General features: G+C 31.4%; 1 protein-coding gene across 1 annotated transcript in view; it reads left to right on the top strand.

Annotated features, from left to right (window-relative positions):
- The window catches only part of Sol1 (CUB domain-containing protein Sol1), a 243,900-nt gene that overhangs the window by 108,287 nt on the left and 108,045 nt on the right, over nt 1-27,568 (top strand). The window contains exons 5-6 of the mRNA XM_088258466.1: nt 20,788-20,944; nt 21,715-21,774. Of these exons, the coding sequence (XP_088114592.1) occupies nt 20,788-20,944; nt 21,715-21,774 (217 nt within the window). The remainder of the gene's footprint in view (nt 1-20,787; nt 20,945-21,714; nt 21,775-27,568) is intronic.

Genomic DNA, 27,568 nt, shown 5'->3' with positions numbered 1-27,568 from the left:
TTATTTTAAAGAGGCACACCGTTATTAAATTAAGATTTATATATGTGTAGAAATGGGTGTCTGAAAAATTATTTTCAATCGTTTTTTTTGACACACACGGAAATACATCAAACAAAACCTAACTTATACCTCTTTCGGTCAAAAGAACTTTGATTATTACGTTTTAAAGTTGTACCTGGTTTCGTTATCTATTAATTCATTAAAAAATAAATTATTTACAAAAGAGCTATATTAAATAGAAAATGAAAGTGGGTAGATGGGAATTATATCACAGCATTTGACCTTGTCGTATTTGATTGCATTTCAAACACAATTTGCTTTCATATAGGTTTGAAAATAAGTATTTTAAAATGTGCCCTCGTCACGGAAAAACTCTGTGAGGGTACAATATTATAATTTGTTACTTGCAATTGCGTGTATGATAAATTTTAATAAATATAAATACTCGTATGTGTGTGTGTGTATTTATTAAATTTTCGATACCCTAGAGGCCGTTTTGTATAATACATACAATATCCCATGAAGCGTTTGTCATCAAAGCTGACTCAGCATTAAGCCCAAAGAAACACCCCCTAAACACATTATATCGATACACAAAAAAAAAACATATTTTGTAAATCTGACCCATGAGAAATAAAAGGACACAGTCGATAGCACCACATTAGCTATGTTGGACACAATGTGAATTTGACAACAGCTATAAAGGTTTGCTGAGTCTGGACGTAGCGGTTTATATGACCCTGCGATTTGTGTATACTAAATGCGGGTACGTCATTTTATTATCATGTCGGTATTATGACCAGTAGTTTAATCCCCCCGTTAATGAGATACATGGCATGTTTATTTTACTAGAATTTAGCTGATACAGCTACGATGTTTTTAACATTAACCCTTCTACTATGGCTCTTACTTTTATTATAACTGAGAGTTAATTTAAATACGAGTTTATGAAAGAATGTAAGGCTGAGACAAGCATTATCGATCAAATTAAGAAAGGTGTGTTGAGATGGTTTGGACATGTGGAACGTTAGAGTGAGGAAAGAACGGTCAAACAAATTTATGAGGTGAATGTAGTTGGAAAAAGAAGCAGAGGAAGACCGAGGAAAACTTGGCACAATCAGGTATGTCAAATACTTGAAAGTGGCCGGGTCATGAGTCGTTATAATCGTCGGGTACGTATGAGGAGATGCATGAATGTAGAAGAGGCGAAGAATGTTTTCAAAGACAGAGTGGTGTGGCATTCGATTCTCTCTGCCTACGTGTAAAGCGGCGTGATGGTTAGTTAGTTAGTTAGTTGAAATATTGTATGAAAATTTTATTTTATATTAATAAAAGTGTAAATGATTTTTTGTCAAAATCCTGAATTAAGGTTAATTTAAGCGATTGCTTTGGATTTTCACACAATTTCGCATTCGAAAACGCGCATGTTTTTTTATCTTAATGAATTGTAACAGGCGACAGGTTGTTTTTATTTTAATTTTTTTTTACCGTAAAAGCAGTGCCATATATTGAAAGTTACAGCAACACTCAATACTAAACATTACTCATGAAGGGTAGGATGAGTCTTTAAAGCTGCTATCACTCATCATTTTCAATCTTTTTTATTGGGCTTTTGTTTCACAGATTTTCTTTTTTTTCATCTTTCGGAAGTTTGTTTCAAAGATACTTTTATTTGAAGATTTTTATCACTGGTGATATCTTTTTGAAAAATAAAATATTAAATAAAGGGTCTCAATTTTTATCATATAATTTAATTATGTATCATTCGTAAGTATGAAAGAGTATATGGTAAAAGAAATGTGTATAAAGTTACTGATTCGGAATATTATTTCAACAAATACCTTATATAATTAGTTAAAACTCTACCGTAGTGATACTGAATTTTTATTTGATTTCTTGAGCTTTTTTATATTATCTCTGTGATTTTTCGTCCTTTTTTACCATTTTCCTTTATATTTTGGCATAGAAATTAGAAATTAAGATATATCACATAGATATTATGTATAAAAAAATAAAATGTTATTCAGAGCTCTCTATTTTTTAACTTTTATTTGTCATCAATACATCTTTCGTTAATAAGAATGGATATATATTATAGTTAATGAGATATTCAAAATGTCACTTATCCGGAGTATCCCAATCTTTATATAACTATTGCAGTTGAAAACCAGCAAATTAATGAAGCATATTTTCTCGCTTTCTTATCTTTTATGTCACTGTGAATTTTTTCCTCATTTTCCACCGTTTTCTCTCCCTATGTATTTTGGTTAATTCGCCCGAGGAAATATGAACTCGAGTTAAGTTAGCCTCGCTAGGACTCGGACGGTAAACCCGAGTTTAATACCGCATTTCGTCGTTGTACAGCACTAAAAAACGTATAAACTCGTCAAGATTAACATTTTTACGTAGCATGAAATTTATAACGTTATAAGATGAAAGTTTGGTGCCAATTTTGTAGCTACAGTGCGTATAAAACACTTTTAAAATAATGAAAGGTGTATATTTCAAGAAAATGTCATGAACTCATTTTTTTGTAACTTTATATAGTGTTACGATGTTAAGTTACAAAAAATCGCTCTCATATTCTTTCTACGGGTTTTTGTTCATTACTTGTGTTTTAATAGACTGTTATTTCAAATAATATGAAGTGATTTTTTTTTCTAAGTTTCTTTCTTTCTGGTTAAATAAAACTGTTTATAAAATCTATCATGATATGTGTTTCAATGCATTCCGAAAATTTTCAAATGGTGTTAGAATGTGCGAATGTAAAAACATAAAATCTTAGATAATTCAAATCTGAACGTTTTTCGAAAATTTGTAAAAAAATATATAGTTAGCTATTTTCTCAGTGAGTTTTGAGATTTATAATGATTTTTTGTTTTATCTATAGATTTGAATATAAAAATAAAACACTTGTTTCAGAAAACTTTTGAGTTTTTTTTATGTTAACACGACTAGTTTCGAGAACTACGGATGTTTTTATCAAACAGTTAGTATTTTCACCTATTGATTAAATATCTCTTCAAGGTTTAAAGCCTTTACATTTTTATTAAAATTAGTTTCCAGATAACGCTTAACATACAAGTAAAATAATGCTTATACATTCATAAATAATTATCAAACAATTACAATTTGTAAATTTTGAAACTGCAAATTGTTTTAAACAAGACAAATACAGAGAAAAATATCAAGCAAAGAGTTGAAGGGAGATGTCGATGAAACAAGGAAAGGATGATTTGACAAATTATTTACAGATTAATTATTTTATTTAAGTGTTACTTAGTTAATAAATCCACTTCGTTTAAATATATTTATCAAAAATGGATACATATTATCAAAAAGTGACTGCTGAAATAACTAACTAACTAACCATCACGCCGCTTCCCCGCAGGGGTAGGCAGAGAGAATAGAGCGCTACACCACTCTGTCCTTGCAAACATTCTTCGCCTCTTCCACGTTCATGCATCTCCTCATACATACCCGCCGATTGTTACGACTCCTAACCTGACCACTTTCAGGTATTTGGCATACCTGATCGTGCCATGTTTTTCTCGGTCTTCCTCTGCTTCTTTTCCCGCTAACATTCACCTTATAAATTTGTTTTACCATTCTTTCCTCACTCATTCGTTCTACATGTCCAAACCATCTCAACACACCTTTCTTAATTTTATCGATAATGCTTATCTCAGCTTTGCATTCCTTCCTTATTTCACTATTCGCACATCTATATACATCGTTTTGTCGCACATTCTTCTGAGAGATCGCATTTCGACTGCATTCAGTCAACTTTCATCCTACTTTTGCTAACTCCATGTTTCACTTCCATACATTAGAGTTGGAACCAGGACTCCGTTGTGCACTGCCAGTTTAGCCTCCGCTGATAGGTTTTTATTTGCTATAATTGATTTCAGTGCACCATTCACTTTGTTCCCAGCATTCACTCTCCTTTCCTGACTGCCGAAATAATTAATAAAATGTAAATAAATATGTTTCAGAAGTTTTTTTAAGGTCATCCGAGAAAGTTAGCAAAATGTACCTTTTGATGTTTTCGTACATTTGATAAGTGTCGTCATCAAGTTTTCTAAAAAAAATACAAAATCTTCTAAAACAAACATAACCCTCTTCTTTAAACATCTTCGTATGCAGATCTAGTCGTAAAAAATTAAGACCAACTTCATGAAAAATACCATTTCAAGAAACTTTAAGCACTACATGAATGTTGTTCAGAAAATGAGAATAAAAATGAATTAATTTTATATTCGCTTGTTAGTGGGAAATTTTTTTATAAACTTTCCACTGGGAACTGAGAACTTGGATGCCAAGGATTCAGAACTGCAATGAGATATCACAAAAATGTTTATCATTCATCGTTCACTTTGTGTAATACCACTTAAAAAAGTGAAATTTTATTTTGTATGTGGTTGTACACAAAATGAACGATGAATGATAAGAAGAGTATTATATTACCATGGTACAAAGTTAACAATGCTTTAATACACAAAAAATCATAAAGCACACATATGCATAAGCATAATAATGTTTATATCACAATGCTTGTGAAGTAATATAAATATTAAAAATCTGCCACAATGCAATCGAAAACATTCCAAATCCTAAGTGACAGGTGTCCACCAAAAGAAATTTCAAATATTGTGAGTGTCGCTGTTATGTTCAATAGATGGCGCTGCCATTGCAGTAAAAAAATATTGGTGGAATTTCTAAAAACTAACATCTTTAAAACCCTTATCCGCACCCTAATGGTGCATAGGGCACTGTCATATAAACGCAGTGTTATCTAGATCGTTTACAAATGAAGGAAGGGTGATCAGCCCTCCGCTTCAGGTACCAGTCCATGGTAATATCGAATAAATATTACAGTGAAAAAATCACTTATATTTATTTTACCCCTCTTGGGAATCGAACCCGGGACCTCCAGAACGGTAGCCGAGCGTGCTGACCATTACACTACAGAGGCGGACTTTGTGTAATACCACTTAAAAAAGTGAAATTTTATTTTTTATGTGATTTTACACAAAATGAACGATGAATGATAAGGAGAGTATTATATTACCATGCTACAAAGCTTGTGAAGTAATATATAAATTAAAAATCTGCCACAATGCAATCGAAAACATTCCAAGCCCTAAGTGACAGGTGTCCACCAAAAGAAATTTCAAATATTGTGAGTGTCGCTGTTATGTTCAATAGACGGCGCTGCCATTGCAGTAAAAAAAATAATGGTGGAATTTCTAAAAACTAACATCGCGGAATCAAAAAAAGATAATATTAACTCTGACTGCTTTCAAGTATTCAAAATACTCGATCATGACAAGATTTCCACGGTCATCTTTTGTTCCTATTTCCAACTACTTTCATGTAATTATAAAATTTGTTTTACCAATCATTCGTTACACATATCCAAACCATATCAACATATTTAATTAGCTAGAAAAAAACAAAAATCCACTAAATGATCTTTAAACCTTGTACATAATAAGCAAGGTAAATAATAAATGCAATTCCCATCTAAAAAAATACATAAATAAACATTTAATTCAGATATTATGAATTTATTTTTATAATTAATTTATTTCAAATTATATGAAAATTAGATTTGACGCTCACGTCCAAGAAATAACAGCATATTTACTTAAGCAAAAAATCAAAGTCAAAAGACAGTTATTTAATTTCGCGATATTGCATTGCAGCTTTAGTTTATGTGCAGTCCCAAGAATGTTGCAGTTCTCGGAATATACAACGTTCAACTTATCTTCTTAACTTTGAAACGGAAGAAATAGTATCATGTTGACAAGTAATTAAAACTGATGTTTATTTCTTTAGCAGAAGCAGGTAGCTCCATATTTTAATTTTTGCCGGAGAGTTTATAAATTAAATCTTATTTTGAGAAACTTGAGCTTGAGAAAAAAGGAGCTGTTAAAAATAAATATGCTTCTATAACGACAACTACTACCATGCCGTTTCACTCCTGGGGTAGAGTAGAGAGGATGAAACGCTACACGGATAACTAATCAAATTATAATATGCTTTAAAAAAACAAATTTCAGGTGTTTCCCAGTATGTGATAATAATCAAGGTTTAGATCGAGCATACATATTAATAAAAGTATTTTCTAAATAAAAGCTTTCTCAATCCAATAAAAACGGCTATTGTGAAATCATATGTACCTACTGTGTAATGAGATAAATCGTTTATATATATATATATATATATATATATATATATATATATATATATATATATATATATATATATATATATATATATATATATATATATATATATATATATATATATATATATATATATATATATATATATATAAATGGTTGTCAATCATGAGTAGAATAGTCAATGTTACAAATGTATTAAGTTTCACCAAGTTTTACTTGTCAAATACCTCTAATTCTTAAAATGTATTGCGACACGTGTTTTGATGCATTCTGCATCATTTTCAAACACCAAATGCGGAATACATCAAACACATATCGCTCACTCATTTCAACAACGTAATTAAGCTGGAATAAAGTATTATTATTGTTATTATCATATTTATAAAAAAAATAGATTTTTCAGGAGATCGTTTTTAAAGTTTAAAAATATAATGAAACGTATTAAAAATAAATACTAAGCCACTTATCGAACTTTTTATTGTGCAACAGATCATTTTATGTAAAACCGGAATGTTTTTCTCCATCGGAAAAATATTAAGTATATTTAAAAAAAAAATAAACAATACCTTTTCTTCAAAATGCAAAAACAACACTTACTGCCCTGTAGCGGGTAAATATTAAGTTAAAAATATAGTACGTTTTCTGGGCATTCCAAAAACATACACAACTGAAAATTGACGATATATGACGTTGTTGAAAGGAGTGAGCGATATCACAATATATTTTAAGAAATAATGGTATTTATATTAAAGGTAATGAATAAATTTATAAATTATAACTTTTACTATATAACGCAGGTGTGTTTTATGTTAAAATAAAATAAAATACCAAGCAACCTTTTGAATTGGTCACATATTTCCCAATCTATACGGACCTTCAACACAATATTCCACATACGTACCTTGCTTTATAAAGGAATATGGTCACCAATCTAATTAACCCTAAACCTTCCCTAAGGGTGTGTCGGCAAAACCTGTCTCCAAAAGAGTGTTCCTAGAAACCCTCGCAAGTATTGAAAAACACCCTTGCTCTTAAACTAAAATCGAAGAAGGGTTTCATATATGTATTTTGATCTTTTATAAATAAGTACCTACCTTGCGCGTGTATGGCACGCTTTACTGTAAACTATCCGCAATCAATGGTTCATAGGGTACTTTATCGTATCAACACAGTGTTATGTCAATAATATAAATGTAGTTATAAGAGTGCGAATAGTGATATGGTAGTGACATATTCTTTGCATGTTGGTGTAGTGATTGTCCTGACGAAGTGACGAATTTGTCTCAAAACCGGTAGATTTCGGTGAAAATCTCTGTAAGTAGTTATTTACTAACATAGCCAGCATTTTTGAATAAAGAGCATATTTATTTTGAGCTTTAGTAGGCTCCGTGGTGTAGTTTGACTGCATCCAGTCTACTTTCATTCTTTCTTTTGCCAACTCCATGCTTGACTTCCACCAAAACTCTTTTGTGTGCTGCCAGATTAGCTTTCTCTGCTAGGTTTTTTTTATTTAAAAGCACTTTTTTATTTAACTTTGAGATTACAAAAGGATTTTATTATGGAATAACACGATTCAACACCAGGTGATTACAACAAAATTAAAAAATATTTGAAAATTAAATATTTTTATCATCTATCTCCCTACAGATATCAAAAAAAGACATTTCAATTTCTTTAAAAAATACACACATGAGGAATCAAATACGAAGGGAAAAACACAAAAATGATTAAAAGAAAACAGATTGTTTGAACTAATTGTATTAAATCCTTAATTTATGACGATCAATAATATTGAGTGTCTTTTTTGAGAGTCACAGTGTAACTAGTAAAAGGCATTTTATAAGTAGAAATTTCTAGTTAATAAATTGAAATGAAATATTTTTTGTAACAATATTTAAAAAAAAAAAAGAAAACTTCATTTTCTTTCAAGTAATAATTTATATAAATTAACTACTAGCAATGCAGAAATAATATGGCTGATAAGGTATAACACAAAAACTTAATGAGTTTTTACATGGAAAATGTTTGCTTCTGACGGATACAGGCGTATTTTTTCCCGTTCATGTGAAATAAGTGTACGTTCCGCCACTGATTTTGTATTTTGTAAATCTTTCAAATAAATTGCGTGGCGTTTATAACGCGATACTTTTAATTGAAAAATCGTGCTTTTTCCAATACTTGAAAACTTTTTCGTTACGCGAAGGCTTAAAATTGTTAATGACGTGACATTGCAGAATTAACGAAGGTTATTTTTATATCTTAAGGGGAGAAATTGCCTTTCAAAAACAGGCGCGTCAAATTTTTCCCGAATTTTTCGAGGTTAAGACTTTTCGGTTTAATTTGTAAAGCCTCGTTAAGATTGAGAAAACAGTGAAAGTACTTAGCCATAAAGATGAAGTTTTAAAAGTCGAAAGGGAACAATGAATAAAGATACAAAATGTATTTATTACTCCAACTTTGGCCATCATACAACTTCCAAGTCCCGCTTTATAATCGAGAATATACCCTTAAAAAATGCACCAAGAAAGGGATGATAAAATGCCAAAGTTTCAGCCCTCATTCTTCGTTACAAACAATTGTAAACACCCCGTCTTGTTTTCCGGTACCATTTACAAAAGGAGTCCGTAAAAGTTTGGATATGCAAAAATTATCTTGTCCATTCAGTTCTACTTTCTAAGGGGTGAACTTTCAAACGTCTATTTCCATACAACCCAACTTTCTTACTACTAAAACTATCCAGTTCTTAAAACAGGCATATTTTATATTTTAATATACGAAGGGTACTTTCGCTTGTCAGACATTTTATTACTTTTTTGTTATTAACATAAATTGTAAACATTATTCAAATCACAATTTTAAACATATTTTCTAAAAAATTGCGTAGACCCATCAAGCCACTTTGTGTGTCTTGTCGGTAGATTTCTTTTTTAATGCATTTTTTATTGTTTTCAATAGTGATAATATGAAAATAATAATTTATATAATTTATGTAGCGCTATTTTCGTGAAATACTACCCCAAAGACACTTGTAAAGACTTGAATAATAATAAAATGAATATGAGAATGATACATTTAAAAAATACGTCGTAATTTTTTAAAAATAAAAAAAAACATGGTTTTATTTAATTAAATGAAAATTTATATAGTAGCATAGAACTTTGTCTAGCCTCCCAGTAGAATAATGTTGTCGGTAATGACGAAGCTAGTCTATTGGTAAATAAAATATAAACAGAAAAAAACTTTATATCTTTGAACCCTTATCCGCACCCGATGGTGCATAGGGTATACCCCCCTTGGGAATCGAACCCGGGGCCTCTAATACGGTAGCTGAGCGTGCTGACCTTTACACTATGGAGGCGAAAAATATAAGTTTTTATATATATATATATATATATATATATATATATATATATATATATATATATATATATATATATATATATATATATATATATATATATATATATATATATATATATATATATATATATATATATATATATATATATATATATATATATATATATATATATATATATATATATATATATCGTTCATCTCGTCCATGTATGACATACCCACCCTTGTTATTCCGAAGGAGAGTTGACTCTGTAAATAATCCCCTAACTCGGCTATACATTACATCAAGTGACCACTTCTCTGACAAACATCCCCGTCAAGTCTCCTGACACTCCGCTCAAATATTCCTTTCAGCGACTCTTACTGCGGCTAACGTATAATGAAAGTCATATTACACGTACATAATTTATACAGACCAACTTTGGGGAAGACACCATCTTTGTAAATATAAACATCTGACGCGATGACGGGTGGAATTTGGAATGTGGAAAATTAAAGAAAACACTCAAATACTACGAACATCTTGAGATAAATAATACAAATGAAAATATAAATTTCTTATTATTTTTTTGACATCTCATCAAAGATGAAGAAGAATTTTCAAGTCTCTGAAGAGTTTTCAAGTTCAACAAAAAATATTATACCTTCTATTTCTTCATCAATTCCTTTACTTTATTTAAAAAATAAACTTTTTCTTATTGTTTTTTGACATCTCATCAAAGATGAAGAAGAATGAATGTATATATATATATATATATATATATTTATATATATATATATATATATATATATATATATATATATATATATATATATATATATATATATATATATATATATATATATATATTTATATATATATATATATATATATAAATATATATATATATATATATGTATATATATATATATATATATATATATATATATATATATATATATATATATATATATATATATATATATATATATATATATATATTTATACATATACATATATATATATATATATATATATATATATATATATATATATATATATATATATATATATATATATATACATATATATATATATATATATATATATATATATTCTTTTATTGGTATGTAAGGTCGTCAGCCCCGTAAATGCCCAGACTTCCATATTCTTCTTCATCTTTGATGAGATGTCAAAAAACAATAAGAAAAAGTTTATTTTTGAAATAAAGTAAAAGAATTGATGAAGAAATAGAAGGTATAATATTTTTTGTTTAATATTTATTTTTAATGGTTAAATTAACGCAATAAAATATAATATCCATTGAATTTTATCCCTAAAATTTAAACTAACTATGAAGAAACCTTATTCAATCGTTTAACACTAAAAAATATGAATTAATAATCTTGTTTAAATTGGTCCACCTCCGTATTGTTAGTAGGTTCCGTGTTCGATTCCCAAGGGGGTCAAACAAACATAAGTATTTTTTTCACTATGGTATTTTTACAATATTACCTGAAGTGGAGGGCTGATCATATTTCCTTCATGGGTTAACGATCAAGATAATAATGCGTTTATATGATAATGTGCCCTATGCACCATCGGTTGCAGATGAGGGTTCAAACAAGAATAGAACATTTACGCTAGCGTTATGATAGTGTCATGATAATCTACTTCCGTAGTGTAGTGGTTATAGCGTTTGACTGCCAAATTAGAGTTCCTGGATTGATTCCCAACGAAAATTCGTAATAATTATTTTTCATTCGAGTATTTTTTAACATAACCCTGGACTGAGGCGCAGAACTGATGATCTTACTTCATACGTGTCGCCGACTTTCAAAATCCGCCAGATCCATGTAAGTCGATTTTCCAAAAAATGCAAAATTCTCCGGGTAACATTTATGTTTAAAAGATGTGTCTATCTTTAGATAAAATATTGTAAAATAGAGAATTTTAACATTTTTTAAGATTTTTTTCAGTATTTAAAAAAAAAACATGAGACACAAACCAATAATGACGTCATATTAATTTTTGACCTATCCCTGCTCTCTGATTACCCGATATGCGTCAGAAGGCAAGTTCCATGAATATAGCATAATTTGAAATACAACACTGTTTATAAGTATTTTTTAGCAGGTTTTCAAGTTTTAAATATTTTAAACAATAAAACCCACAATTGGCATTCCGATTGAGTATTTATTTTAAAATGTTATGAAATTGGGTCTGGTGGATTTTGAAAGTAGGCGACACATATATTAAACGATCGTATAAAACTGCTTCGATACGATTTAGTACTTTACGTGACATTGGGTGAGTACAAGAGTAAGAAGAATAAAAAAAGTTATGATATGTGTTGACATTACTTAGACATTGATCTTCCATAGGAATTTACAAAAATATAAGAGCATTATATATCATTCAGGCCTTATAACGACACGGGCGTATTAAAAATCCAAATTGATAATTCAACGCAAAGGTAGCATTTATATCAATGTGTCGCGTCGTAGCTTGACCCAAAAATAAAGTATAGTGTGAAACCCCGTCTTGACCCAAAAATAAAGTATAGTGTGAAATCACGTCGCCAAGGAAATGCGCTTAATTTACGACTTAACCACGTGGATTCAGAACACCATCCACCTGCGATGCCGGTGATCTATAATAACTCACTCAACGGTGTATAGGGGTTTATTCATCCCATGGCGCTTTAACAAGCATTTATTTGTCGTATTATCCCAAAAGATACCCTTACCTCCGGGTATAGGACCTACTCGTGAGTCTGGAAACTTCGTAAAACATCTGGGCGCTTGTTTGTCAAACGAGTTGGGAGAAATCACCTGCTCCGTACCTGTATAAATAAGGGCTGACATATACTCACGAATATATCGTAGTCATAGGAGAAAGTGACCAAGTGCAGTTTTTACAAAAACTTGATTATTAACTATTTGACATCTTACTAGCTTAATACTGCCCTGAAAAAAATCCCAGAGCGATTTTAAACTTGAAAGTATAATATTTTGACTTGTTAAAAATAACTAACTGCATTGATGTTTATTTTCTTTGCAAGCAAAAGTGACCAAGTGACAGTTGGACATTATTGCTTGTTGTAACAATTTTCAACGCCATGAAGTTAGTTAAAGTTCTGTATGAAACATATGACATTTCAATGTTTCTAGAGTAACAAAGTGACGAAATTCGAAGTCAAATGGCCAGTAGAGGTAAATTATTGATGAAAATGTGTAAAAATTGACAAACGTGTAAAAACGGTTAAATGGCCCTCCTGAAGATTTTACGTTTTGTCAGTTGGTCACTTTCTCCTGTACGACTACAATATGTGTACTTAAATATTTAAAAAATATATGGGAGTACTTTTTTCTATATTTTTACAAATAGAAATAACAAAAAATTTACTTAACAAAACACTCTCCTTATCATTCATCATTCACTTTGTGTAATACCACTTTAGTAAACACTAATTCGTGACTACCGGCTTCGGAATAATCACTCCATCATCAGGTCATTAAAATTGAATTATTACGGTCTGACAATTGTAAAAACAAAATTGTCTTGTTTCTGTATTTCAAAATTTTATTTTGTATAAATCGCTCACTTCTTTCAAGAACGTCATAAATCAAAATACTTGATTTTTCAGGACATCGTTTTTTAAGTTTAAAAATATAATACAATGTATTAAAAATAAATATCAAGCCACTTACTGAACTTTTTACTGTGTACGCATCTTTATAGGTAAAACCTGAATGTTTTTTCTCCATTTGAAAAATATTTAGTATTTTTAAAAATAATTAAACAATACCTTTTCTTAAAAATGCAAAAACAACACTTTCTGCCCTGTAGCGGGTAAATATTATGATAAAAATATGCCTCTTTTGCTGGGATATGGTACATTTTCTGGGCATTCCGAAAACACGCACAACTGAAAATGTGCGATTTTTTATTTATGACGTTCTTGAAAGGAGTGAGCTAAATGTCAGACCGATTTTTTTAATAATACTTCTATGCTGTGTTCAAAATTGAAGTGAAGTATGTCGACGAAAGTTCATTTCTAGAAAAGAAACACTTATGAATTCTATATCTTACACATGTTGATAAACAGAGTCAAAAAGTTTAACTTTACTTCGATTCATATACAAATCATGATTTGTTTATTAATATTTCAATATATCTTAAGAAGAATACCGAAAAATAGTCATTTACAGGCCTAACGATAAACGCTGGAAAAAATTGCAAAAAAAACCTTAAGTAAAAAAAATAATATGAATATATTATCCACCTCCGTAGTGTAATGGTCAGCACGCTCGGCTACCGTTCTGGAGGTCCCGGGTTCGATTCCCAAGGGGGGTAAAAATAAATGTAAGCAATTTTTTCACTGTAATATTTATTCAATATTGCTATGGACTGGTACCTGAAGCGAAGGGCTGATCACCTTTCCTTCATGTGTAAAACGATCATGATAACACTGTGTTTATAAGACACAGTGCCCTTTGCACCATTGGGGTGCGGAAAAGGGTTTTTAATTATTATTATATTTTACTCGCATATTACATAATATATCAAATGAATTGTCTCATGTGCGGTCAGGTCTTGAGATATATAAAATTTCAACAGGCTTAAGGAGGGTTTCTCAAACCCTACCCTTATTCTTTTCTAAGGTTTATCCCTCCTTATTTAATGTCTTTTAGAAAGTACCTACAACATGATAAAGCATATAAATTTACAACACATATTTCGTGAGTATACAACCTATGAAGGTATAAAGCATAAGCAATTTCGTTAAAGTTTTACGCGCAAGTTTCAGTGAGAATAGAGCGCCACACCACTCTGTCCTTGCAAACATTCTTCGCCTCTTCCACGTTCATGCATCTCCTCATACATACCCCCCGATTGTTACGACTCCTAACCTGACCACTTTCAAGTATTTGGCATACTTGATCGTGCCATGTTTTTTTCGGTCTTCCTCTGCTTCTTTTCCCACTAACATTCGCCTCATAAATTTATTTTACCGTTCTTTCCTCACTCATTCGTTCTACATGTCCAAACCATCTCAACACACCTTTCTTAATTTTATCGATAATGCTTTGCATTCCTGCCTTATTTCACTATTCGCACATCTATCATACATCGTTTTGTCGCACATTCTTCTGAGAGATCGCATTTCGACTGCATTCAGTCTACTTTCATCCTTCTTTTGCCAACTCCATGTTTCACTTCCATACATTAGAGTTGGAACCAGGACTCCGTTGTGCACTGCCAGTTTAGCTTCCGTTTGAAACCTATTTTAAGTTTCTTAAAAAATGTTCTTAAAATTACTGATAAGTGGCCAGGCTTTTAAACGAAAACAACTTTTTAACGTTGATTTTTGCAAAATAAAAAATATTTTCCTTAACTTTGCGGTGATGCGTACCCATCTATTTAAAATTAACTGTCTCTTGGTAAATACTATGGTTACCTAAAAACGTCTGGGGTCACCAATATAGCCACCTGATGTGTGTGTAGCGGATTGCTACGTTGTGGTGGCCATTTTGTAGCGTGTTGCTATTGTCTGATGGCACGTAAAAGAATCAAGTGTTGGTTATTGAAAAGGGAAGCCAGAAAAGGATATTTAAGGAATTCTTACTTACAGATCGTTTATTTATATAAGCTATTACACTTCAATTACTATTGATAATTACTAAAAATACTTAATCTAATGAATTTATGAACTATGGAAGCAAAAATGTGAAGCTAGATAAACACGTCCGCTCTGGACAAACGGTGTAGGTGACCTCGTCCTCTTCTCCTCGGTTGGCCGCGATCGTTGATTTCGTTCGGGAATCTCCGTAGCGAATTCAACATGTTCGTAATTTTCAGCGGTGCCAATTTGGCGGTGTAGCTAGACGCCTACTGTACCATTTTTTTTATCAAAACAGGTCAACTTTAAAAAAAATCGTTAAACTTATTTAAAATGATAAGCGAATCCGCTTTGTATCGGAACATGTGTCAAAGTATATCTTTAAGCAAGGTATTTTTTAAAAAAGTATTGAAATATCAATATTTTATTCAAACCTAACGATGGAAGGTTAGCTTCTGAAACTAGTAGTCTTTAATAAAACTCAAGTTGTATAAAAACAAGTGTTTCCTTAATCATTGACATATCAACATAAATGAAGTAGAATATTGAAACCTGGGTATTTACTAAGCTTACCACCTGTCAGTGATCACTTTTTATACGCGTAATATTCACCATTGTACCCATGATTACTACTGCTATTATTACAACCACACGACTCAAATTTCGGAACTTGTAAATATCCTTTAATTAACACCTGATTTCACGTGTGAGTTTACGGCACCATCTACGGTTGAGCTGATCTAGCTACATATATTTATAGCAAAGGTCTTCATGAAATGTATTATATAAAAGATTCTTAATAAATTATTTTATATACTAGGTACGCCTGAAAACTTTTCTCAAAGATTTATTCAACTTATTATAAACTTCAGAAATTTATCTTTTTTCTCATATATCGGAATTAGGAGTTAACAAAATTAAAAATCAGTCATTTTAAAATACATACGTTTTGCTGCTCACTTAAAACGGATATCATATGAAATTCACAATCGAACAGGGGTATAAAGGAGGGGAAAAGGAAGGTGTTAGAGCGTGACGGTTGTAAGCCCCGTAAATGCCTAGACTCCATATTCTTCTCCATCTTTATTGAGATGTAAAAAAAAATATATGAAAAACAGCATTATACTATTAGTTATTTTCATTTCAAACCCTTATCCGCACCCCAATGGTGCATAGGGCACTGCATTATATAAACACAGTGTTATCTTGATCGTTAACACACGAAGGAAAGGTGATCAGCCCTCCGCTTTAGGTACTATTGCAAAATAAATCATTTAGGTCCAGGGTAATATTGAGTAAATATTAGAGTGAAAAATCACTTATATTTATTTGACCTCCCCTGGGAATCGAACCCGGGACCTCCAGAGCGGTAGCCGGCCGTGCTCACCATTACACTACGGAGGCGGACAGAATTATTAGTTATAGAACAAGAAAACTGAAGTGTCAATACAATTTAAGTGTTTTTATTTAAAATGTCTCTTCCTTTGGCATTATTAACATATTCAACACGTTTTATTTTATTGACAGGTTATTCCACAGCTTTCTATATTTGCCGGTCCCATAACCGTGTATGGACGACACCCTCAATCAATTTTGTTTTCGTTAATGAGTAGAAAGACAAATTGAACTCGTAATCTCATGATATACAATCCGGCAATATACCGCAAAGCTATAATAATCGTAAATTTAAAGAACCAATTTCCGATATTCGAATGTGAATACTACATTATATCCGTAGAATTGTGCTAAAGTATGTAGGTACCACATTAAAACGCATTTAAATTATTATTTGTGGTTAGAGCCCCATGATAATTCATCCCCTAATAATGAAATTGCGTTCCATCCCGAAAAGGAAATCGAACGATCAATTTGTTCAGATTAGTTGATTTACCTAATCTTCTTTCATTTTACTTTTATTTAATTAAACTGAACAACGAAATTCAATTAAAATATTAGCGCCATCGTCGAATTCATTCTATCAAATAAATAAAATCAATACTTTACGCTGTTTCATTAAAAATTAACCCAGCAATTTTTCCGTTGCATATTTCGATGTTAAAGGCGTAACTCGGCAATACGTTTGACGATTCAAGCGGAACTGATCGCGTAGCGAGTGTTTTGCCTAGAATTTTCACTCATAAAATACATGAAATATTCATTCGAACCCTTATCCGCACCCCAATGGTGCATAGGGTACTGCATCATATAAACGCAGTGTTATCTTGATCGTGAACATACGAAGGAGAGGTGGTTAGCCCTCCGCTTCAGGTACCAGTCCAGGGTAATATTGAATAAATATTAGAGAAAAACTTGGCACAATCAGGTATGTCAAATACTTGAAAGCGGCCGGGTCAGGAGTCGTAATAATCGTCGGGTATGTATGAGGAGATGCATGAATGTAGAAGAGGCAAAGAATGTTTGCAAAGACAGAGTGATGTGGCGTTCGATTCTCTCTGCCTACCCCTGCGGGGAAGCGGCGTGATGGTTAGTTAGTTAGTTAGTTTTTATTAGAGTGAAAAAAAAAACACTTTTATTTATTAGACTCCCCTCTGGGTATCGAACCCGGAACCTCCAGAACGGTAGCCGAGCGCGCTGACCATTACACTACTGAGGCGGACATATCGCTCACTCCTTTCAAGAACGTCATAAATCAAAAAACTTGATTTTTCACGAGAACGTTTTTGAAGTTTAAAAATATAACACAATGTATTAAAAATTAATATATAGCTAGTTATTGAACTTTTTACTGTGCAGCAGATCTTTTCAGGTAAAACATGAAGGTTTATTCTCCATTTGAAAATTTTTTAGCATATTTAAAAAAAATAATTAAACAATACCTTTTCTTCAAAATGCAAAAACAACACTTTCTGCCCTGTAGCGGGTAAATATTAAGTGAAAAATATGCCCCTTTTGCTGGGATATAGTACATTTTCTGGGCATTCCGAAAACATGCACAACTGAAAATTGACGATTTTTATTTATGACGTTCTTGAAAGGAGTGAGCGATTTATGAAATATATTAACTATAAACATAAAGAGTAAATCTACTTGCGAGTAGGTATAGGCTTTAAACTTAATTAACTTTTTTTTTAATTTTGAAGTCTTAGTAGGGAGGGCCATGATAAGCGGCGGTGCATTAGTTGTAGCCAGATTTAAGTCACTTGGACGTTAGGTAATTCAAAAAACTGATAGCGTTTGAGAGAGCTCTCTCTGTGTTGGTAGGCACATTCATCTAACTAAAGATAAGTGCGTCAGATATTATGAAGCTCACAAGCTGTATATTTTTCACAGGAATTTGACAATGGAATTAGACCATTTTTCGGCAATGGCCCTCCAACGTTTGACACTTAAGTCTGGAAATGATGACTATTGCCCAGGAAGATTGAGTGACGTCCCACCGCGAATGCTTCTTTGATATTTCTATCCAATTTAAATAAACCACACTCGACATACAGAAGTCTTAACAAAATGTACCCTGGGGTTTCGCAAGGCCTCTATAAAAACTTCGCCATCACAGCAGCGTAATAAATCAAAAATATTACTCCGATCATAACATTTTCAAACCACAATGGAATTAATAAATTAAACAACGAACATAAACCAGGTTTTGTTTATTTTAGGGCTCCGTTAAATATTTAGTAATTCAAAAAGGTTCCGTCTCCAAAAAAGTTTCAGAACCGCTGGGTCCAAGGGACCTCCGGCTGATTTTACGGAATACTTGTATTTGAATTAGGTTTATATAAAGGATTTATTTTATTCATAAAACAGAAGCCAGTGACAAGATATTCACAGAATTGTACCGTAAATAAATGTCTTGTTTTATTCGAGATTAATTATTTACCGGACACAAGAAAATGTGGTCCATTCTACATATATAAATGTTGGATTTAATCCCTTGGGTGATAATTATTTCAGTTTAATCCTCCGACAGTCTTATGGCGGAATAATAAACAGGGCTTTCAATGTTTAGCGAGAGAGAGAGAAGGGGGATGGAGAACATAATGTTTACGTTACTCGAAAGTTGAAAGCAGTGGTCGAAAATTCATTATTTGTGTTGTTAGTCTTTTGGATTAGACTAAGGAATAATACGCGGGAAAACGAAAAATTATCACGCCTTTTAGCCAGTGTTATGATTACAGCTATAAATTTAATAAAAACATTTTAATTTAAAACAAAATCCTTTAATTATCTTATTCAAATCCCAAATCTCGCATGCTTATCAAAATCTAGCTTTACTTGAACAAAATACAAGGTGATATTTCTTCCTCTTTATATATCATTAAAGAAAACTGCTAGCCTAACTAACTAACTAACTAACCATCACGCCACTTCCCCGCAGGGGTAGGCAGAGAGAATCGAACGCCACACCACTCTGTCTTTGCAAACATTATTCGCCTCTTTTACATTCATGCATCTCCTCATACATACCCGACGATTATTACAACTCCTGACCCGGCCGCTTTCAAATATTTGACATACCTGATTGTGCCAAGTTTTCCTCGGTCTTCCTTTGCTTCTTTTTCCAACTACATTCGCCTCATAAATTTGTTTAACCGTTCTTTCTTCACTCATTTTCTTAACTGCTTTAGCCACATAAAAAGCCACATACTTTAGCCACATATTCTGTGGAGAAAATTTTGTCCTTTTGCAGATTTTTAAACAGGGAAAAGTAGAGGGCAGAGGGGGCTTGGGGCGTAAAAGAAAATCATGGCTCAAAAACCTTCCTCAGTGGTTTGGAATACTGGAGGCAGCAACCCTCATCAGGCTGGCCCAGGATCATGTGTAGTTTAAGGAGATGGTTCCTAACCTTCGATAGGACTGGCATGAGAAGAAGAAAAATTTGTGTCCATATTATGGGAAGCTCTATACAGTGCCTAAACTGTTATGATCCTATATTAGTTTTTGACGTCTCATCAAAGATGAAGAAGAATATGTAAGTCTGGGCATTTATGGGGCTGACGACCGTCATAGGCTGGTTTAAGTGATCACTTTACACACGTGTAACATTCACCAATTCTGCCCATTTTGACAACCACACTACTCAAATTCTTAGAAGTTCTAAATATATGAACCAATTAAGAAATACTCTTCTTCATCTTTGATGAGATGTCAACAAATAATATGATAAAATCCTATAATTCTCAATTAAAACTCCTATAATTGGAGAAAATCCAGAGTTTGTAAACATTCGGACACAATCAAAATGTTGTTATGATCCCCGTCCAATCTCGTTTATTCTGGAGCCAGGAGATTTGTCTTCTACCCACACCTTATCGACCTTCTATTTTGCCTTTTATGATTACATGCAATAGCTCGTACTTCTTCTTCTTTTTTCTTATATGTAGATCCGAGGGTTTGTTTGGTCTTTGTTATCTCAATTTTTTATATTATATCTGCAGTCTCTTGTGCTGTGTACTGCCAGCTGTAACGCTATTGCTTTGGAGGTGGTCTTTTTCTGTCTAGGTTCTCTTGAAGGTCATTTCGAGCCAGTCTGTTTTCTAGCATTCTATTGCCATGGGCATTCCAAAATCGTCAATGCTCGTACTACTCTTTTTTTTATATTTTCCCCATAAACATTTATTGAAGTTTATTGAATGAAATTTCTAAGGTTTTTTATTATATTGTTCTAGAACTATTCCAGACTGAGGGTCAGAAGATAGCAGACACAGCATGCGATTTCCAGTTCTTGTCTGCCGAACATTCCAGTCCTCAGGGGCGATTTTACAGCCCGAGATACCCTTCCAGTTATCCCAAAAATATCAGATGTTCCTATAGATTTAGAGCAAGGTAAGAGATCAACCCTTATTTGTTTCAGGATCATATATCTTATTTATATAATCCTGAAACAATTTTTTTAACAATTATTTATATGTTTATACATATACTATGCTGGATATCTCTGAATAAACTCCCATGAGGGTCAAATTAAATATGGGTGGTTTTTTTTTACTCTAGTGTTCATTACCTGAAGCGTAAGACTAATCACCTTGCCTTTATGGTGTCGGGTTGTGGTCCCGTGGTTAGTGTCGCGGACTCTTGAGTCAGGGTTTTGTGATTCGAGCCCACTCTACCACAATTTGATACTTATTTCTAATAATGAGCCGCTAAGGCTTACAGAAATAGTATGAAATTTAAGTATTTTTTATAGTAAATAAAAAAAACAAATATTTTTCTTTAAAATAAAACAGAAAATAAAAAAATTAAAATTATATAATTATTGATCAACTTAATATTGTGCCTATTTCATGCATTGATATATGTACTATTTGGTGCAGATAAAGGTTAGCAAAAGTATTTATACATAAATATATATATATATATATATATATATATATATATATATATATATATATATATATATATATATATATATATATATATATATATATATATATATATATATATATATATATATATATATATATATATATATATATATATATATATATATGTATATATATACATATATAAATGATATATATATATATATATATATATATATATATATATATATATATAAAAATGCACAAACATTCCTATCCACATTTTTTTTTCAGGTTAAAAGAGAGAATTCGCATAGTTTTTGAAGAAGTCAATCTACAGAAAGGAGATTTAAGGTAGGATTTTTTTTTTAATTTACCCAATAAATTTCAATATGAGGTGCACACTTCATATATACATCTAGTGTCAATGACAGTATAAAGTACTAAACCCGTTTTTCTCTTCGACTCCTCAACAGATCCTTCTGCCCTTTCTTCATAAATTTAACTTAAATATGCTTAAAAAAATTAATTCAAACTTTGTTTTTAACCACTTTTATATTTGGTATTTTTTCACAAAGTAAATGCTTAAATGATAAATGGATTAACTTGTATAGTTTATGGCAGAAATGGAAAACAAATATTACAAATTTGTTTTATCAACTCGAAGGGTTGAATCGGGTGTAATCTTCGAAATCCAGAGTCTCAACAAATTAACTCCAATCTGGAGTAACGGCTTAATTAATATGTGATAAGCTCCGGAGTCATGTCTTAAGTAGAAAATTAAAGTTTATTAATTTGTCGTTCCGGCGTCATTAGCCACCCCGTTTTTCATTTCACCCTCCAGTTCCACTCGCGGGAAACGGATGACGCCCTAACCAGCCACTAATCCAATCACACCCGTGAAACACGATCTCCCAATTTCCAACCACTCTTGCACCCAACTCCGACCCCCTCAAACCCAGCCCACACCCAGCCTCCACCCGATCTCCGCCCAACCCGATCCTAGTTATCTTATTACCACCTAAAATATTCGCGACACCCCGCCACTAAATGACTTCCAAATTCATCTTAGCTGCTTGAGCTGACATACCTCCATTACTTACACCTTATAAGTGAGTCTCATTAAAGATAGATTTATCAATTACACGCTTGTATTATCACTATTTACTTCAATTATACAATAGTTTCTGCTTGATGTTTTTTTTTATAATTGCTGACTAATTAACTAACTAAACATAACGCCACTTCCCCCACAAGAGTAGGCAGAGGGAATTGAACGCCACACCAATCTGTCTTTTCCAAACAATCTTCGCCTTAGTAAATACCACTTATTCTTAAAATCTACTGTGACACGTGTTTCGATGCATTCCGCATTATTTTCAAACACCGTATATCACAGTAGATTTTAAGAATTAGTGGTTTTTACAAGGTAAAACATTAATTAAAAATGGATAGATTTTACCACAAAGTGACTGCCGAATCAATTTATGAAATTTTCGCCTCTTCTCACCCGCCAATTATTCCGACTTCATTTTTTGAGTTTCTTAAGTAACGTAAATAAACTTGATTATTTGTACATTTTTTCTCCAACTGGTTTCGACAAGAACCTTGCAATCATCAGGGTTAAATATGTACTTATGTACATGTTAAAAACGATTTGGTTTTATTTTATAAAGTTTATAAAATATGCCAAAGTATCTGCGAAAAACAATTAAAAATAACATAATCAAACAGAAAAGCTTTCTTGTGATAAAAGATTTTTCAATTTATTTAACAAAGCTAATACTAAATCAATCAGTAATAAACCATGTCATGAAATATGTATTTTAAAAAGTTATTTAGAAATAACATTTTCGTTATAAGCATTTAAGAGTTGCTCTCACGTAACACAAGAAAGAAACTACCAGCAAAGTACACAAGTCACAATTAACACAGTTCATGGAAACGTACATAGACTTCTGACCAAACCATGATCAAGAATTTCAGATACAATTTTAAGGTTTTGTACTTGATAACGCCAATCAAATTAGATCGCATTTTGACTGTTTTCAATCTACTCACATACTTCTTTTGCTAACTCCTTGCTTCTCTTCTATATATTAGAGTTGGGACCAGGACTCCTTACGTGGTGCCAGTTTAGCTTTTGCTAATAGGTTTTTATTTGCTTAAACTGATTTCAGTTCACCATTGACTACTATTTTTCCAGCATTCGTTATTTCCTTTCATTAACTTTATTTATCTTTCCATCCCTAGAAACTATTCTTCCCAAATATACGAAATCATCTACTCGAAATCTAAAAAGACATTTTGAAGCGTATTTAACCTATCCAGGGGTGAGTTTTTTTAAAATACTTTTTTACTCTTCATAATTTTTTTCTTAGTCGATGCTATAAGCAACATATTTTGTTGAATACAAAACAACATTTACACCAGTAAACATGATTTATCGAAAAATTGTCAATTTTGACATAAATCATGTTTTAAACATGTTTTGATATAAATCACATCATAATTCATGTTTTGTATTGGTCGTATTTATACGACCATACTCCTGGAAAGGTTAATTATATGACAGCAAAATAAAAATCTGTTTTGCATGTTAAAATTAAGAATTAAACAACTCAAAAAAAAAGATTTTAAAACATATGAATTTTTTATACTCAATGCAGTAAAAATTATGGAAAAAATAGTGCACTGCTTTGTATATTAATATACTTAAAGATTTTAATGTAAACGATTAATTATTTAAAAAAACATTTATTCCCATGATTTTTGCATCTCTATCATTAAGTTCCTTTGTGACGAATACAATACAAAAGTCCATTTTTACTACCCTTAGTCAAGAAAGGGTCGTAAATTAAGACAGTTAAGTAAACAGCCCTTTAAATAAACCATGAAGGCTTCTTGCGACATGCAAACGATGGTAATTACATTAATGCTACATTTAATAACATGATAAACACGCCAAAGTAAATCAATAAAGGAAGGTCCTAACAAGAACAGTAAACAATACAATTACTCTAAAAATTTAAAGGCTTTGTTTTGTTGAACCAACAAACAAATTTGACATCGCCACTTTATCAACTCCTTTTACTTGATAATAAATTGTTTTTTTTGATGTTTGCCAAACCAGCTTAAAATAAATGTTTTTCAACAAAATTTATCATGAAAAAATTGTATTAAGTACTTATTATTTTGTTTTTAATATTGAAAGCATTAACTTTGTGGATCATATAGAGATATTATTTTGAGAAATAAAAAGACTTTGTGTTTTGATCCACTCACATTTTTTTAACCAACTAGTTTCGGCAACAACCTGTTACCCTCTTCAGGGTTTAAATGCAGTCATAAATTAAACCCTGAAGAGGGCAACAGGTTGTGGCCGAAACTAGTTGGTCAATAAAAATGTGAGTGGATCAAAACACAAAGTCTTTTTACTTCTCAAAATAATATACTCATTATTTTATTCATAATGTTGAATTTAAATCTCACCTGGTTAGTACCACTATTTCCTAAAGTCTATTGTGACATATGACACATCTACTAGATACTGTTTCCTATTTATGTGATAAAAACTATGGTTTTATCACATTGTTAACTGTGGGTTTGTTTTTAAATGTAAATTTTAATTTTTTTGTCTTGAAATGAATATTTTTTAAGATATTCACGTTTTTGTTATTTATAAAACGTGTGATTTTTGTCTATGAAATAATTGGTTAACCGTTTTTTATTATTTTTTTTTGTTGTATAGATGATGATATGTCTCAATATAGATGAAAAAGAAAATGGAAGTCTGGGTATTTACATTTTCATACACTGGTTAAGTGATCGCCTTACACAAGTGAAATATTCACCATTCTACCATGACAACCACACTACTCAAATTTTTGGAACTCTTAGATGACACAGTGTTCATAAGAACCAACTTTATAAGTGTTCATAAGAGTCATCTGTTTTGGATTGAAAAAGCTTTTATTTAGCAGAGACTCTTTAATTAAGACGTATGCAAGATCCGAATCTTGGATTCTTCTTATTTACTGGGAAACGCCTGAAAACATAATTTAAAATTTTTAAAGTGTCCACATACTTGTTCATAGATCGGTGTTTTCTCCGTCAAGGAGTTGTTTTAACATTTTTGTTACATTTTATAAAATTATTATTTCTCTTCATATTTTCTGATCGTCTTTTAATCTTCAGTGTATCATACCATTTTAGGAATATTCGCAGTCTCAGTTTTATTTAAACATAACTTTAATATTCCATCAAAGATATATTCCGTTTAAAGAAACAGTGATTTATATTAAGTTTATTTTAAATAGAAATTGATCGATATTACCACAAAGTGACTGCCGAATCAAATAATGAAATGACTTTGTTTCGATAAGTTTGTTGCCTCAATCATCATACCAGTTACTCCAAAAGCTTGTATTTAGTTTTGCCAAACAAATTTCATTTTATTTACATTCCTTCCGAATTATTGAAAGTACTCTATCTACTTGACCGAAGGCTTTTTCTAGCTTAAGAAAACAAAGTATTTCCCGCTGTATTTAGACTTTATACAATTGGTTGTTTATATTTGCAAACCATTTATCTGTAGTTTTTATATATTTTTTATTGTAGCAGTTACTATCTTTGTTTATAGGCCCCTCTATCACAAACGTGTTAACTGTCTATGGAAGATAAATTTAACTTCTCTTATATTACGGTATTTTCGTCCGCCTCCGTAGTGTAATGGTCAGCACGCTCGGCTACCGTTCTGGAGGTCCCGGGTTCGATTCCCAAGGGGGGTAAAATAAATATAAGTGATTTTTTCACTGTAATATTTATTCAATATTACCATGGACTGGTACCTGAAGCGGAGGGCTGATCACCTTCCCTTCATGTGTAAACGATCAAGATAACACTGCGTTTATGTGACACAGTGCCCTATGCACCTACTAATACACATTGGGGTGCGGATAAGGGTTTTATTATTATTATTATATTACAGTTAATATATTTTTTCGGAAGTGTTAATTTCCAAAAACAATTGATAGACGTCCGACTGCGTACTGACAAATTCAGTAGAATTATCATCAAGAGATCGCTCACTCCTTTCAACGTCATATATCAAAAAACTTGATTTTTCAAAATTTAAAAATATGATAAAATTTAAAATAAATATCATATCTTAAAAATAATATTAAAAATAAATATCGAGCCAATTATTTTTTTAACTTTTTACTGTGCAACAGATCTTTTTAGATAAATAAAACCTGAACGTTTTTTCAACATTTGTAAAATATTTAGTATCCTTAAAAAAAATATTAAACAATACCTTGTCTTCAAAATGTAAAAACAACACTTTCTGCTCTGTAGCGGGTAAATATAAAGTTAAAAATATGCCGCTTTTGCTGGGATATAGTACATTTTCTGGGCATTCCGAAAAAAAGCCCAACTTAAAATTGACGATTTTTGATTTATGACGTTGTTGAAAGGAGTGAGCGATATGTTTTTTTCTGGCCTTTATCTTAAACTTTATCTAAATCTTAAGACATTTTTCATTATTTTGTATAATTTACTAGTTTTTTCCAATAAATTTATTAACTTACTCATTAACTTAGCATCATTCCGCTTCCCCGTAGGGAAAAAAACGCCAAACCAATCTGTCATTGCTAACAATCTTTTCCCTCTTCCACATTCATCCATCTCCTCATGTAAACATGTCGCTTAATGCGATTTTCAAATATTTAAAATGTTTTTCAAATGCATTATGAAATGTATTCAATTTCATTCCAAAATCTTTAAAAACTCACGATTTGTACTCACAAATGCAAGGTTGTGAGCCCTGGGATGTTCACACTTGCATCTTCTTTCGTATAATCAACTGGTCATAATGTAGATTTTTTTTCTTTATTTGGCTTATATCATATTTAATACAAACAATTATTTACACTTAATTTACATTATTAATATATTTATATCTTCTTACAGTAAACAAAACATTTATTTTTTAATTCTTTCAGACTCTTTTCATTTTTCATACATTCAGGCATCTCATCATACATTTTCAAATCCTTATATGTACATTAAACAATTTTGGAACTCTTTTGCAGTCTTATTTTATCCTTATTTCTAGTACTATGTTCATAAAAAAGAATTGTTTACA

Source organism: Brachycentrus maculatus, unplaced genomic scaffold (assembly GCF_059751285.1).
Source record: "Brachycentrus maculatus isolate JH-2025_06_01 unplaced genomic scaffold, ASM5975128v1 h1tg000096l, whole genome shotgun sequence".
NCBI lineage: Eukaryota > Metazoa > Arthropoda > Insecta > Trichoptera > Brachycentridae > Brachycentrus > Brachycentrus maculatus.
This window is presented reverse-complemented; position numbering and strand designations above follow the sequence as displayed.